The 16171-nt window shown below is 50.3% G+C and overlaps 2 protein-coding genes across 2 annotated transcripts in view; both read right to left on the minus strand.

The window, feature by feature from the left end:
- Positions 1–6979, minus strand: part of FAM213B (family with sequence similarity 213 member B) — a 22122-nt gene extending 15143 nt beyond the window's left edge. Inside the window, 1 exon segment of the mRNA XM_019541708.1 lies at positions 6914–6979. Within this exon segment, the coding sequence (XP_019397253.1) occupies positions 6914–6979 (66 nt within the window).
- A 662-nt stretch (positions 6980–7641) lies between these two features.
- TNFRSF14 (TNF receptor superfamily member 14) overlaps positions 7642–16171 on the minus strand; it is a 23005-nt gene continuing 14475 nt past the window's right edge. The window contains exons 3-9 of the mRNA XM_019541266.1: positions 14732–14837; positions 13367–13492; positions 11605–11760; positions 11270–11360; positions 9042–9223; positions 8672–8688; positions 7642–7812 (exon numbers count right to left, since the gene is read on the minus strand). Of these exons, the coding sequence (XP_019396811.1) occupies positions 7690–7812; positions 8672–8688; positions 9042–9223; positions 11270–11360; positions 11605–11760; positions 13367–13492; positions 14732–14792 (756 nt within the window). The 5' untranslated portion in view covers positions 14793–14837 and the 3' untranslated portion in view covers positions 7642–7689. The remainder of the gene's footprint in view (positions 7813–8671; positions 8689–9041; positions 9224–11269; positions 11361–11604; positions 11761–13366; positions 13493–14731; positions 14838–16171) is intronic.

The raw sequence follows: 16171 nt of genomic DNA on the forward strand, positions 1-16171 counted from the left end.
CTTCACGGTCAGGGCGGCTAGGATCTGGAACCAACTTCCAAGAGAAGTGGTGCTGGCTCCTACCCTGGGGGTCTTTAAGAGGAGGCTAGATGCACACCTTGCGGGGGTTGTTTGACCCCAGTGCTCTTTCCTGCCCATGGCAGGGGGTCAGACTCGATGATCTGCTCAGGTCCCTTCTGACCCTACAAACTATGAAACTTCCTAACCCCCAGTCAGTGTCCTTGGCAATACTGAGTCGCTGCACATTGATTGGCCCCTCAAGCTAGTTCAGCAGACCTAGTGATGTGGGAAGGAGCCTGGTAAGAAAGAGCCCAGGAATACTGCCATGACTCCAGCAGTCCCAGGCTGGCGTAGTTCATCTAAGACTGCAGCCACATGGTCTACAACATTGTTTCCATAAAGCAGGAAAGCTATCCCCCATTGTGCTGGGCATGGCAAGGCAATTGCTGGATTCTTGTCAGTGCTCAGGCTCCAAAATCCAGCCTTTGCAATGTATTTGGGAGTGAGGGAGCTGTAATCAAAGCCGGACGGAACGTTTTTTTCCTTCCAGGGTTGATGGGATTACATACTTCTGGTTTGCTTGTTATACAGGATGTGACCAGGATGTCTATGGAAGCCAAGGCAGGGGTTGAGGAAACAAGTTTGCAGAAAATAAAACCTTCCCTTTAAAAACAAGAGACCCTGAGGGTCCAGAGTGGTTCTCAGTTCCCTCGTTTGAAAAAAGAGATCAGAAAGAGCACAAAGGACTGCATACAACTGGAGATGGGGAAAGAGGGATCATGAAGCTGTCTAAGATGGTCCCAGATGGCAAGGTGGGGCTTTTTTAGCCTTCCCCTTACCTTGATTTCCCAGACACCACTACATCCCTTCTGTGAAGTTGATCTGCCATGTATAAAATGCTGCTGTGGGACCAGCAGCCCTGCTCCTTCTATAGGGCTGGCAGATCACACGCCTCTGATTTCTTTGTTACCCAGGCAAGCAGAATATCTACTACAGCCAATAAAGCCCCCAAAAAGTGAAACCCTGCTTTTAAAGCAGTAAGTCTGAGTTGTGAAGGAGCTGCGGGTGTCATCAACATCTCTATTATTCTCAGTTTTCTGCTTCAGGAAAACACTTGATTGTTGGGGAGTGGGCAATAGTTTGTCTCCTATGCATAAAAGTCAAACATTTACGGCACGACCCCTCTCTCACACGTGGCAAGCTGGGTCGAGTATTCTCTCCAGAAACATTGCCAGCAGGGGAGTCTGTTTGCCACGTGAAATTGCAGATTCAACAGAAAGCATTTATAACGATCCCCACTGTGGAAGCTGGACTGGACTGGAGAACAGCAGATGTATTACATTCAAAATAGGCAAGAGACACCTCAATGGCCACAGGCCCATTAGACTGATCACCAGGTTTTGCAATGGTTTGTAGGAAATTTTGAAGGCAAGAATAATGACGGAAATGAGGGGAAACAGTAAATGGACTAAACACACCGTCACGGTTCTGTCAAAGGCCAATTGCATCCAGATCGTCTCACGTATCTTAACAACAGCCTTAGACAAAGACACTGCAGTAGACCTAACTTACCTGGATGTAAGGCAAGCTTCTGATTCAGCAGCTCCTGGGAAATATTATTTAAGGCAGAGAAGACTGCAGTCAGTAAAACAAGTGTAAAGTAGGTACAAAGTTAATTAACAAGGGCTACAATTGTTCATATTGAAAGATGAGCTTTTGGAATAGAAAAACATTAGCAGTGGCAGTCCACAGGGATTCATTTTAGGATTTATCCCATTTAAAAGTTTCATCAGTGACTATGAGGCAATGAGGAGGCAGGGTAGAGATGCACCTTTGTAGACTGAATTGAATACGATATATATTGAGCTGCATATATATCTTATTTGGTTAGTCTACAAAGGTACATAATTGCCTTGCCTACTGACTGACTTGAGTCTAGCAACAGCTAACTACCTCTCTCTGTGGTGACGTGCACAAGTGTGTCCCTAGGAAATCTGCAGGAGACTCAAAACTGGGAGGAGCTGCCAACACTGAGCAAGACTAGATTTACTGTATAGGAAAAACAATCACATGTGCTGAACTAATAGGAATGAGGTAATCTAACAAATGAGGCAAAAGGCCCTAACAAGTGGCCTAGCTAGTCCAGGCCCAGGAGAAGTTTGCAAGGAGAGACTCCAAGTGACCAGCGAAGCACCAACCAGAGAGCACAAACAAGCGTGTTTGCAAGCAGTTTGCAAGTTGGTTCACAGGTCAGTTTGCCACCTTCCTCTTCAAAGGGGAGCTTATAAGGTAACCTTTTTTATACAAGTAATTAAGACTGACTAACCTACACAGTTTCATTTTAAGCAGCTAAAACTCAGCAGCTAGGCCAAAACTGTACTTTTGATTTGATGAAATATAACAAGGAAAGACAAAGTCCTGTTCTTGGATATTAACAAAAACTTTTGTTTTACACTAGGTATAAAGGAGAGGGATGTGGGTGTTGCCCTGTGGGGTCAGGCCAATGCTCAGGATCTCAATATCGTGCTGTTAGACAGGACGGCATGGTGTACAATTGCACATACACACACACACACAAATCAATTAGGTGCATACCCCCCACCAGGCATGCACACACACACTACCAACTCAGGCACATATGCATCCAAAATTACCAGCCTAGGCACATGCACACCTATCACCAATTCAAGCACATACACACTCTAATGCTAATGACATGAAATCATACACAATACACACACACACACAGATACACACACAGGTTAAACACTGAGTCAGGTGACAGTGTGTGTTTGTTGGTGCCTGTGGTACCTATGCTTGGGGTGCTTGGTAACTAAAGAGCAAGTGGCATAGATCAGTGGAAAAGTTAGTGGAAATGGGGCAATAGCAAAGGAACAGGGTGTGCAGGCAGAGAGGAGCTCAGGACGGCTGGAGCCACAGGTGCATGGGACAGGTGCTGGAGGTGCAAGTGAGCCAGAAGCAGGAGAGGGAGAAATGAGACACAAGGTAGAGGGGCGAGGAGAAGAGATTGGAGCAGGGCTGAACCGCAGTAAAACAAAACCCAACTCAAGGGTCCAAATAACAGTTTCATTAAATGAACATGGTATTGTACAGCTTGGTTCCCACGCACACCCACACAAGCACTCCCACACACACGCACGCAATAGTAGCAGAAGAAAGAGACTCAGTGGAAGGGTTGGAGTCCAGGTAGGGAAGAGAAGCAGAGTCCAAGTCCTTGGTTGAAGAGAGGATGAGGGTGACAGCTACCTATCCAGGCTGGGAGGGGGTCCTCAATGGCCGGTCAGGGTCTTTCTCCAGCAGGTGCAGTCCAGAGGGGGGTCACCGGAGGGTCTCTGGGTTGATCGGCAGCGTGACGTGGAACAGGTCTGGTCCAGGTGAAGATGGCGTGCCCAGCAGTCAGTCTTCACTACCCGTTTTTATGGGGCAGACTACCTATGATCTCCTATGGGGAGGGCACGTCCAAGCAATGTCAGTCCCGTTCCAGATGTTCATAGTGAGCATGTGCAGACTCAGCACAGTGGGGGGTTGCCTCCTCTTTTGTGTCTTGAACGCTGAAGGTGGTTCCAATGGCTGGGTCGATGGTCCAGGTACTGCTTTTGATGGTCAGATGATCTAGCAGGGGGTCTTGCTATCATTGTGTTTCACTCATCCAGTCACTCTTTTCTTTCAGGCATTCAAGGAAAACTAATTTACATGGGAGAGGTTACAGAACCGCAACATACTTACACAACAAGGCATGGGGACAAGATGGGAAAAGATGGGAATGGATACTTGACATCACTTTACAGGCACAGGCCTAAACCATACAATATTCATATGAAACAATACAATCAATGTACAAATTATAGGAATACAATATAATACAATACAAAAGAGTAAAAGTCAGTACAAACATAACAGAACACTATTTATAATATAAAAACGGGCATATAACAATTATAGTATACAAGAACTTAGCTTGTAATCACTTATAAGGGATAGAGAGGGCAGACAGGAACTCAGAAATGGTTGGGGAAGGGCAGGGAAAGCATTATGAAAATAAAAACAAATTCTGGGGATTTTGCTGCACGGGTATACTGGTTGCTCATGGGAGGACCATTACCTACCAAAGGGATACAGCTGTGCAAAAGCCTACTGCAACTCTGAAATGCATCTCATGAGGTACAATCAGAAGAGACTGGGAAGTATTTGCACCATTCCTCAATGAATCTGTCAAATCTCATTTAAAATATTGTGCGCACTTCTGGTCACCTATGACCAAAAAGCATGAATTCAAACTAGAAGAGATGCAAAAAACAGGTACTACGGTGTTTGAGGCAATGGAGTCAGCCAGTTTGGCTTGTTTAGCCTAGCCAACCGAGGGCTGAAAGGCGATATTGAGGGCTCCTTCTCAGTATATTCATGAGTAAATACCAGAAAGGGGGAAGGGCTTTTTAAGTTAAAGCAAGATACCAGTCCAAGTCAAAGGTGTGTCTGTTTAGACCAGGAGGGGTTGAAAGGAGCCATCATCACTATGCTACTGCTACATTCGGGAAGGAGTCTGGAGGCATGGGGTGCTGCGGCCGTGCTGAAGTTGTGCTGCAGGATCTACTGGCCAAGGCTGGAGTAAGAGAAGTCGGTCTCAAGGTAGCAAGGAGGACAAAGGTAGCAAGCAATCTGGCAAAGAAAGGTAATTGCTGGGTAAGGCTTGTCATGACTAAGGGTCCTTTTTTTCCCCAAGCATGTGCCTTTGTCTGGATCATGGGGGTCCTACTGCCTGATTGGGTGGCACTAATTGGCCAAAAAGACAGGGAGGCCTGACTGATGGGGTACCTGAGCCGTGGGCTTGCTAGCTGCGCTTGCCCTGTTTGGGGTCCAGTGGTTGTATGACGGGGCAGATGGAAATAGAACTCAAACTGCATAAAAGGGAATCATTTCTAGCAGCATCACTTGCCAGCGATCATCACTAAAGCCAGTACTCAAACTCCTTAAGAGCGCAACCCAAACAACACACAAAGAGCTTCAAATGTTGTTGCTTCAACTCGGCTGGATACAGAAATTTTACAGGCCAAGGGTTGTTTTCACTCTTCCCTTTGGAAAGTGCTGACCCAACCATAGCACAGAACTTTTCACAAGCATGAACTGATTTTCATGGAGACATGCAGGCCCAAATTCTCAGCAACTTCCCACCTTCTTGGTCCCAACTCTCAAGACCCATTTAATATCTGGCTCATTTGCTAGTAGGAAACTTCAGAACAGAAGCAAATAACGCTTTGCTTTCTTTTCTCATCTGCACACTGGAAACCATTTCCTAGACACAGTCCAAGACAGCAATGGTTCCTACTGCAACGTCTGTTTAGCAGGATGACGTCACATAAAAAAAACAAGATCCCACCACAGTTGTGCCTACCCCCGCCCCCAACTCGCATAGCCTCAAAGCTGCAACTCCCAAAGCTGAGCGCTCTCTTATAGCCCCTTTTCCCAGGCTCCCCCTCGAAGCACAACCCCTAAGATAGGAAGGAGCAGACTCTTGCAAAATGATTGATGACATTGGTATTGTGCATTTTACTCACAGGAACCAGTCATATACTTTACCCCAGATGACGCACCAGGAAAAAGGCACGGCGGAGGCCAGAGCACCCCTTTGTGACTCCCACACCCCTGCTCTCAGCACTCAGCCCTGCGATACTGAAGCAGCTGCTGTTACGTTTAGAGTTAATATTTCACATCCCTCAAGCACTTTTCCTCTGAGGATGGTCAAGTCCTTTACAACACTAGTAACACACAGCTCTGTATTAGCGGATGGCCTTTAGGCAGTCAGAAGCAAAAGCTCAGGCCTAGACACCACCACACGGAGGAAATCCTGTGCCACACGCGGCCCTACTCCTACACCAGGGGCCAGCCAGCAGGCCTGCTCCAAATGTTGGGTCTCAGATCTAGCAATGCACAGGGGCTGAAGAGCCCTCTGATCTGCAGCACATTTGGATACACAGTGCAGGCCAGCATGACAGCACATGCAAAACACAGCTGTTCCTCCCAATTCATGAGCCTGCCAGCAGAGCAGAGCTGGGCCCCTACTTTACCTCCCTACCTGCTCATGTAGCTCACAAGAGGATGGCATTACCCTCCAGGCTTCCACCCAGGCCAGCAGGGATCACCCCTCCAACTGCTTCTCCACAACCCCGCACTTGCTTCCACTGTTCCCCAGATTGAGCTGAAAAGCCTCTTCCCCAGTCTTCAAAATCACCACCTCCCAGGATCTCACACGTTAACACCAATGCCTTCTCCTGTAATCTTGCCTCTCAGGCAAGAACCCCTTTGTCTACAAATACTAATGAAAGCCCTTTACAACAAACTGGTCCCCTACAACAGGAAAGTTCTTCTGTCGGGGGAACGGGGCTGCTACCCACAGAGGTTCAACTTGATTTCTACACAAACTTCCTACCTGAGATGTTCTCTGTGTATATTAAACCTAGAAGAGACTTAGATAAAGGTGCTTATGAAGTGACAGATGTATTGTAAGGAAAAGTACATGCAGGCACACTGTGAGGAAAAGTACTCATTATGGTTATATAAAAACCTGTTCTCATTTATTACAATATTAACACTACATACATCAACCACTTCGGGACTATTTGGAGATCAGCTGGTTCAATGTGGAAAAACTAAAACAGGTTGAGGGATCAATGGATGGGGGAATACAGGAAATGACTCAAGAGATTTCTGGATACCAGAAACTCTTTGTGGCCTCAGCATCTAACACGATACATGCATGGGAGATTCTCACATAGAACTGACTAAACCCAGTAAGAATACAAGTGTAGGTATGCAATGAAGCCAGTCCTCAATCTTGGCAGTGCGGTCACTGGAGAGTTCATAATAGAAATGCGATAATCAGGGATAGTGATGTTACCTGGAAAAAGGAGACTGCTTCCCATTCTTCTTCTTCTTCTTCTGTTTCTACACCACGTTTGACCATTTTGCTACGCATGCTTGTGTTTGTTTAATATACTTTACAACATTTTTCACTATACATGTGCCTTTATGTAACTAACACTGCAGTAAGTGTTGCCCAGTCTGAGGCTCTGTGCCACACTCGCAGGCAGTTGAAACAATGGTGTAGCCGCACTTCTTCATTCGTCCCTTGGATGGTCCGACTCTGGTACATAGTCGGTTGAGACATCGCCGCCTTTGCCGTGCTTCCTCACCCCTGCTGGGAAGGACTCAGCTGCTGGAATGTACATATTGTCACTGTCAGGTGTTTTCTTCAGCCTCTCGTTGCACATCTGTCGTTGTGCCTCCTTGGGTGTGGCATCAACAGGCTGGATGATGGTGAGGAAGCTCCTGTGTGACTTCAGACATTTGAGTGCTGCAGGATAGTCGTACAGTGGCTGTCTCCCACAAGGGTGCTTCTATGATGCTACTCCAGATACACAGCTCAATAAAGCACCCTTGCCCAGAGCAGGAGGATACTGGAACGCAGCAATGAGGGAGTCTGAAAACCGCCCTGTTCCTGCACTGGGCTGGATGCAGTCTTAGTTCTTCCTTGTTGGGTCTTATCCACAGGAGCTAGGCAGGTGGTTATTCCCCATGACTCCACACACACGGCTTGCAGGCTTGGCTAAGAGCTCTTTGTTTTTTCCCCTTTACAACAGCTTTCCTCCATCAACTGATCTTGCCTGTGTCAGGTCAGACGCCTGGAACAGCCAGCACTCCAGGGTGTAAGGTTGTTTCCTGAATGCCTATGGCTATCTCACGCCCATTCTCCGGCACTCGCGCCAGTGCTTCCTCACGTTTCGCAGGGCATCTGTCCTTTAAAAATGAAAAATAAGAGAGACTTGGAACATCCAGGTCTATTGTGGGATTCAAAGGTGGCATAGCCATTTTTGGCCATGCTCCACTCCAGCCGAGACACCAATACAATTTGCCCCTTGGAACAAGGACACTCCTGACACTGAATTATCGCAGTTCTCCAGACTCCATGGGTATCTCTCATTCCAGGACCTCGGCACTTCTCAAATATCAGAGGCCAAATCCCTGTCTATGCACAGACCGAGTTAAGTCAAACATTTCACGTTTTCTGTGCCAGTCCAGAATTTCAGGGTCATGTCCTGCTCTCCTAGAGATGCAAGTTGTGTCTCCATGTGGAACACTGGCCCCACATCTGACAAGCCATGCACAGAGCTCCATTGCAATGAACCAGTGTTAGAAGGGACCTCAAGGGTCCTCTGATCCAATCCCCTGCACAAATACAAAAATGTACTCTTACATCATCCCTGACCAATGCTTATCCAGCCCAATCCCCATTCACTGCACCAGGGGTTCATACTCAGTTTCCTGCAGCACATCTGGGAGAGTACCACAGCGGGCTCACGCCGTGTATATTTTGGGGAATTCAAAAGCGACAGCCTACTTCCCTCAAGGTTTCCATGGCAGAAGGAAGACTTGTGCTGACATGGAGCAAGGTGCTGCATCAGTTAATTAGCTCCCTTGCAGCATCCCTCCACTCCTCCGTAAAGGGGCTGTTGGCTCCCAAAAGCTGGTCTCACTCGCACACTCACACACACCAGTCAGTCAAGACTCTTCCAGCACACAGACACAGCTCACAATGCCCTGTCGAACAAGCTGACTTTGGTTGGGGCACGTAAAAAATGAGCCGTCAGGCACTCACCTCTGCCTCCTGTATAGCTGCAAAGGAAAGAAAGCAGTCCTGTCAGACAGTAGTTGGGCGTTTTGCATTACAGTATTCAAGCAATTAAGATCACAAGACCGACCTCTGCCTGTAGCTGGACACGGGGTGGCCAAGGGACAGTGCTTGGACTGCATGGCTGTGACTGTTACCTGCACTAACCCCAGGGGAGATGCCCAGGGTAGAAGTACAATGGTGAAGGCCCAACCCTTATCTGACATGCTCAGGGCTCCTAGTTAGAAGTTGCTGCTCAGGATCTTGCAGGGGAAACAAAGTCCACCGGGCACACGCGGCCGCCCCGAGTCACAGCCGCCCCTTGGAATGCTAGGAGCTCTCGGCTGCTGACACTTACGTGGCACATACAGTCTCGTCTTTCTTCCTCGCCAGTAGAAGACCACTGCTGCAGATATCAACAACAAGACAAGTACAACACAAACTGTCACTGCCACAACTGTCGCATAACCTCTGCTTCCACAATCTGCATCTGAAGCAGATGTCCCGGCCTTTACTTCAACCATACCACTGTCTTCGCACCTGGAATAAAGGAAGATACATGCACATTAGGAGCAAACAGATGTGTCACCAGCATCCCCACAGACAAGCAACCTGGGCAGGGCCGGGAACATAAGCTATAAAAGCATCAAGTGTTAACAGGTGGCAGGAATGGAGTTATCACAGGCATACCATTTTTTTTCTCTATGAAAATCCCAGTTTCTGTGACAAAAAAATCCAAAACTCTCCTTTTTTAAAACCCCAAATCCTTGTTTTTCCACAATTAAAATGATATACCACCATCTATACAGGCATCAGTTGAGCACACTTTTTTATTGATGCATTGACAATTTCAAAGCTATTTGGAAGCCTTCCAGTGCCTCAATCATTATAACAAAATTAATGCTAAATACTTAAATATTTTGGATTTGATTTTGGTTTTTTAATCACAGAAAATCAGAGCTCCCCCGCCCCCTTTGCTGCAACTATCTCCACTGCTGCTTTGTGGTGCTGAGCAGCCCTGATATGCTGGTGCCCCACACTCTCAACCCACAGCCCCACAGCCCTATTTCTGCCCCTCACTCCCAACCCATAGCCCCCATACCTGCCAGTGCTTCTCACTCCTAACCCACATGCCTGCTGGTGCCCTTCACTCCTGACCTGCACCCCGCTACCCCTCCCAGCCCTGCCGGTGGGGACCCGCAGCTGCCAGGGCTACGAAACCAGGGCCCACGGTGCCCTTCCCACCCTGGCAGTGCCTGAGCCCCAGCTGTTGGTGTCAGGCCCCAGTACACAGGCTCTCTCCCCCACACCGTGGGGCAAGGATCCAGGGCTCTCCGCCCTGCTGCCCTCCCCTCAGGGGCCTCCGCAGACCTAAAGCAGGAACAGGGACATTCCCATACAGACTTTGATACCACCCAGGGCACAAGAAACCCACAGGCATTCACTATCACACTCTACCATGGCACTTAGCACCATCCAAGGGATAGAAAGGCTGAGAGTCTTCCATAAAACCACTATGCTGAGGGCCAATTCAGCCTCACTGGAGCGTTTTGCATTGAATAACTTTAAAATATGCATTTATACTTTATATTCCGATACCCCTGGTGGGTGTTACACCTCAGGTGTGATTAATGAGCTTGTAACCTGGCTACATGTTAATACAATTAATGGCACAATAAAACAAATAATAACCACCAAAGTTATGACATAAAATATATGTAATAACTCCGTGGCTGGTTCCCATCCTGACTTAAATTGTACGTGACCAGGCATCAGCTGGTCAGGGCTACCAGTCTCAGGAGCACATGGGAGCCCTCGATTCCCATGTGCTCTGGAGGCTAGGTGCTCAAATCACCTGCCAACCTCGGGGATGCAGCCGAGTCAAGGGCTCCACCATGCCACTGAGGCTGGGAGCTGTGATCAGCTGCCACTCCCAGCCTGAGGGGCAGCACTTGGATTCCTTGACTCTGCTGTACTTCCAAGGCTGGGAGCACAAATCAGTGACTGGCTTGCTACTGGTAGTGCAGGTGTAGATGGAGATCATGATCTTGTGCTCCCCCTGCACTGGCAATATGACTTGATTTGGATTTGATCCCTGACCCCACAATACACATGCTTGTGTAGCATGGCAGGAAGCATGATTGCTTGGGTCGTGCATCAGGTTCCATGACGCCTCTAACTCCACATCTACCAGGAGCCTGAGAAAGTCAAACTCCTCCTCTACGGCCACACGAGGGTGGCCCGCTCAGCCTTGGAAAAGCAGTTGTGCTGCACAGGCGGATGGACAGCTTCCCAGCATTGGCCCAGTGCACAGATCCACCTGGCCCCTCCACATGCCCCTGTGCGATGAGGATGAGGGGCAGAGAGCAGCAGAGGAAGCAGAAAAGGACTCCTGTCCCCAGCCTTGGAGGGACGCCCCGCTACTCAGCCTGGGGCCTCAACTCATTAATGTGTGCTGTCCTTGGAGCTCCTTTACCCACAGCTGATGTACCAGCAACTTCAGCTGAAAGATGCAATCCTGAAGGGAAACACAGAGCAAAGTAGAAAGTCAATGCAAGAAAGCGCCAGGAAAAGTCAGGCACCTACCTGGTCCACGGTGTGCAGACTGTTGACATATTTGCTGCTGAAAAGGTTCCCTTAGGACAGATCTCACATACGTTGTCACTGGTAACTGTACCTGTAAGACAGGAAGCCAGAGGGATGCTTACATGGAAGTGTGGCCCAAAGCAGCCTTGACTGCAGAAACATCTCCAAACCAAGGCAGCTGCAGCCTGCATACATCCCACCAGCTCCTCCAGCTGCTGCTCTGGCTCAGCACCCTCCCTCAGTCTTGAATGGTTAAACTGCCGTTACCTCTTCCCCAGTTCAGTCTGTGAGTGCAGGAGTCTGCCCTTGATGGTGTGGCCACTACGACCCCTTACCTGGAATAGACACCCAAGAGCCAGGGGGGCAGATGGTCTGTTTTTCACACATTTCGCAGTCCTCATCGTGAAAGACATGGCAGAAATAGCCCACTCTGCAGCCACACACTGTGTTTCTTGTGTATGTACATTTTTCTTTTATTATCAATTTGAGTTCTATGGGAAAATCACAAGACAACAAGCCCCTTCACCTGAGGAACCAACAGCAGAGACAAAAGCAGACGTACATGCACACCCCATGCTGCTACACCTCTAACAGCATGACAGCTCCCAGACCTGGGCATGCTGACCTATTGAACAAGCGCTGCCATGCATGGGCAGATTCAGGATTTCGGAAAGGGAATGCAAGAGTCGCGACCTGTGCTGCAGGTCTGGCTGCAGCCCTGCTCCCATCCCACCCCCTTCACCACGGTGAACAGACCATACAACACGAGCAGCAGCAAGGAACTATTTTTAAGTCCCTCAAGCAGGTCAAAATCTTTCCTCCTTCCCTCCCTTCACCCCTGTGCAGTGACCCATTCCCTCTTCTCCCCTTTCTCCTTCCTCCTCCCTCCCACTGCTGCCCACAGCTGACTTGGGGGGCATTCAGAGCTGCTCCTGCCTCACTCCAGCTGAGCTGCACATGAAAGCAGGTTGAGTCAGAGACGGAGCAACACCAGGCTGATTAACACCAGGTTCCCTACCATCATGCCTGCTCCCAGGGTGGTAAGGCAGAAAGGAGGGACCCAGACTCTGCTACTGCTGCCCACAGCTCAGCCCACCTCCACAAACAGCAGAGCTGGAGCGTGCAGCACAGGCTATGGAGCTTCCCAAGCCCTCGACAGAAAAAGGCAACAAGAGTGGTGGCAAAGGGAGAGGGGAGGTGGGGATGGGAGGGGAGGTGCTGCTGAGTAAAGAGGGAAGGGAGGAGGGGATGCTTATTTTGGGGAATGGAAAAAAACAGAAGTCCCCAGCTGCTGATCCCGTAACACAGTTGACTGAAAGAGGCTGCATCCATGCCACCACACCTCCCCACCCCCAAATCTGCCCCTGCTTCTATGTACATCACACCACCCACAGCCGTCTCCCCTCTCATACTCTTTGGGTTGCATTTACATTTGGGCCAAATGACTACAGGGTAGTACCAAAAGGCTACCAAGTGAGCGCTAATCACCTACAAGGGAAATGAGACTCAACACTCCCCTGCATTCTCTGTGTGCCAGGTAAAAACCTGGCCCCAGGTATCAGACAACACAGAATCAGGGCTTCAACAGCACTTGAGGAGCACTGCCTTGCCCTGGGACTTTCGAAGGGCACCCAGCTGTCATAACATCTGCTAGGCTAGCCTTCTGCCTTGCTGCCTTCAACCTGCTCTAATGTACGTTGAGACCAGACCATCATGGCCCCACAACTGGGAACTTAAGTCACAAATGCAGCTTGAAGTTCCCCAAGCACCTTTTGTCTTCTGCACTAGAGCAGCAGCTCCTTAGCCACTGCTTGAAAGGCAAGGGTCTGATCTCCCCCCGGTACAACATGCAAGTGAGGAGGCACTGGGGCTGGCAAAGGTGAAAGCATTCTTTTCCTAAATAATAAAACATTCGTCCTATTTCTTTAAATGAAATACATAAAACCCTGCTGCCAATCTAGGTGACTACTGCCAGGCTCCAGAGGGCTGCAAAAATAAGTTAGAAGCTGAACCTCAGACTCTGGAGGTCTGGTCGTGTGCCTGGGGTGAAGCGGGAACCAGAATAAAGTCACATTCAACATTTCACAGTGCCTTTACCTTCATCACAAAATTTACATCTTCTGCACTCCTCTAAGCCATTGGGATGGTCTGTATATGTGTTTCCTACACAAGGAATGCAGGTTGTGGAGGAGAAATTGTTGCAATGTTTCTGTACTCGTTGACCTAAAGGCACACAAAATCATTAGCTCCTGTCTGAACCAAGGCGGTATATCTGATACATTCTTCATGGACAGTCGAAATACAGGCACAGGCAAGTGCGCATTATGATGCACACCCGTTCCACACCCAGTTTGCTAAAATCCAGAGTTCTCATCAGGAAGTACTCTACCAATTTGGAGACTGTGACCCATCAGACCAGTTCTGTCTGCTCAACACAAATACAGGATGGTTGGGCACAAATGATGGCGTGTGTGTGACCATGCTGTTATGTTGTTATCCCCACTGCACTCATGCTTCCAGTTTGTGGAGCAGGACACGGGCCCTGTCATGCATGTGCATGTCCTCATGTGACTGTGCAGGGTCTGGGCTCCTCAGAAGATGGAATCCCAGGGACTGCAGATCTCCCTGGGGAGTCCCCAGGCGGACTGGTGTCTGCAGGGTGCTCTCCACAGCACGGGCCATGTGAGTGCCCGGTGACTGCCTGGGAAGAGGGCTTAAAGGAGCTGGTGATAAGGGCCTCTTGAAAGCACACTGTAGGACTCTGCCTGGGGGCAGGACTGAAACTGTGTGACAGAAGAAGTCCCTGGCTACAGGGAATTAGGGTAACATAAACTGGCGATTGCCTGTGTTAGGGTTTCCATGGAAACAGAATCACATTGTGTCCAGCAATGAGCAAGGGTCTTTGTGAGACCATCCCCACTCCCACCAGTAAGCTGCCAGGCTAAGGCCCAGACAGCCAGCAAAGAGATGATGAGTGCAACTTAGCCAAAGCCATGCAGAAAATCTCTTTTGGGATCTCCCGTGTTCTACGCAGTGCCTCAGCCCTGAGATTAACCCACCCCACATCCTCCTCTGATGCATTCATAACATGCATTGTATGCCCAAAAGTTTAGCTCCCAGTGCAGCTTGGGTTGCTCAGTTTTGGTCTTAAAGCACTGAACCGGTGGGGTGGATGCAGCTCTGCCCACAGATAGGTGCCTTTATCAGCTTCTCTCATGCTGTTGGGGAAGATGGCCAGTTCCTTCTGTTAGCACATGTTGCGTCTACACCCGGGCACTCTGCTGATATACATGAATGGGTTCTGCAGGGTAGAGAACTTGCATCCCACCACTGTCACTCCAATTGTACAAGCTTTGGTGTCCGGAGTTGTGTCCAGAGACAACGTAGGCTAGAAGAGGAGGCCAGGCAAGGGGGCTGCTTTAGGAAAGGGCTTTGTTTCCAAAAGAAACCACATTTACGTACCTGGACTGCACATAGGACAACACTCGCCATGTACTGCGTACTCTCCTCCATTGCAGACCATAGCTTCTGCAGGAACTGCTTTAATTACCAAGAACACGAGAAAAGTCTTTAAGGAGAAAAAGAAGAAAGGGGTTTTGTTTCGTACTAACACCAGGGATAGACTATCCTGCATGCAGCCCTGCACACAGCAAGATACACGGCAGCATCACAGCACTGGGGGGCTTTGGTCTGTAACAGCTGAAAAACCCAGTGGTGACAGCACTTGAAGCCAACCCCTCTCCTTCTCAGCCCTGCTGCGCCAGCCCCACGGACCTCCAGTAGCTTTCATACACCAGCCTCTCCCAACCCAGAGGAGTCGCCTGGCAAGAGCACTAAAAGCAGCTGAGGACACTGATCTGGAGGGCCCGTCTGCAACAGGAGGTGGTGTGTGCTCCACAGCACGAGGGCAGCAGCTCCAGTGAACCACGCTCAGGGGCCTCAGTCCTGCCGGGGTGTAGCGTCATTGCCGGCTGCCCTCTCCTCACAGCCCACAAGGATCTTTTCTTAGCTGCAGCTGCCTCGAACCTTCCCAGGCCCATCCCCTCCCCCGTTCCCTCCGTTCAGTTTGAAACTACAGGGGGAAAATGTGCCACCACGCCACAGCGCAATGGCCCCACGGACCAGGCACAGCCTGAGCTTAAAGTGAGCGTGTCCCAGTCTGTCCGCACCTGGAACGGAAAGCCTTTTGCAGCCCCGCAGGCCCCAGCCCACGGTCCCCTGAGGCTGCTGGGTCCAAAGGAGCTTCCAAGCCTGCTCCTGCGCCCATCGGGCCTCTGAACAAAGGGCAACGGGACGGAGATCTGGCTGGGGCCTGTTCTGCTGTTTCCTCACAGCCGCTTGGCTCTGCACCAAACTCGTCATGTTGCCAGCCCCGGAGGATCTCCCTGCCCGTCTGCGCGCAGCTCAGCCGCTCCCGCACAGGAGCGCTGCCTCTGCGGGGGCCGCTCCCCGAGGGCACGGTCTGGGACGTGCCCCCTGGCTTTTCAGTGGGAGTCGCATCCCCGGGGCCAAGTCCAGGCACCCTGGGGAGACTCCTGGGCGCTGAGGTGCGAGACTGCCTTGTCCCCCTGCCAGCATCAGCCCCGGCCCCTGCGGGGTTACACAGCTCCCACCAGCTCGGCCGAGCGGCGGTGCCAGGCGCAGGCGGTGGCAGAGGCAGAGGCGGGCAGGTGCAAGCAGAAGCAGGAGCAGCAGGAGGAGATGAAAGCAAAAGCTGCGGCCAGAAGCGATGGGGGCAAATGTGGCTGCGTGAGGCAGTGAACCTGCGGCTCTCGGGGGCAGGACATGCGGCCGGGCCACAGCCCTGCGGTTCGGGCCTGCGCGGCCCGGAGCTACGCCTGGCCCGGCCGCTCCTGCCCGCGGCTCGGGGCGGGCGCGGAGCAGCGCCGGCGCGGCTTGTAG

The sequence above is a fragment of the Crocodylus porosus genome, unplaced genomic scaffold (assembly GCF_001723895.1).
Source record: "Crocodylus porosus isolate Cpor-Errol unplaced genomic scaffold, CroPor_comp1, whole genome shotgun sequence".
In the NCBI taxonomy this organism is placed as follows: domain Eukaryota; kingdom Metazoa; phylum Chordata; order Crocodylia; family Crocodylidae; genus Crocodylus; species Crocodylus porosus.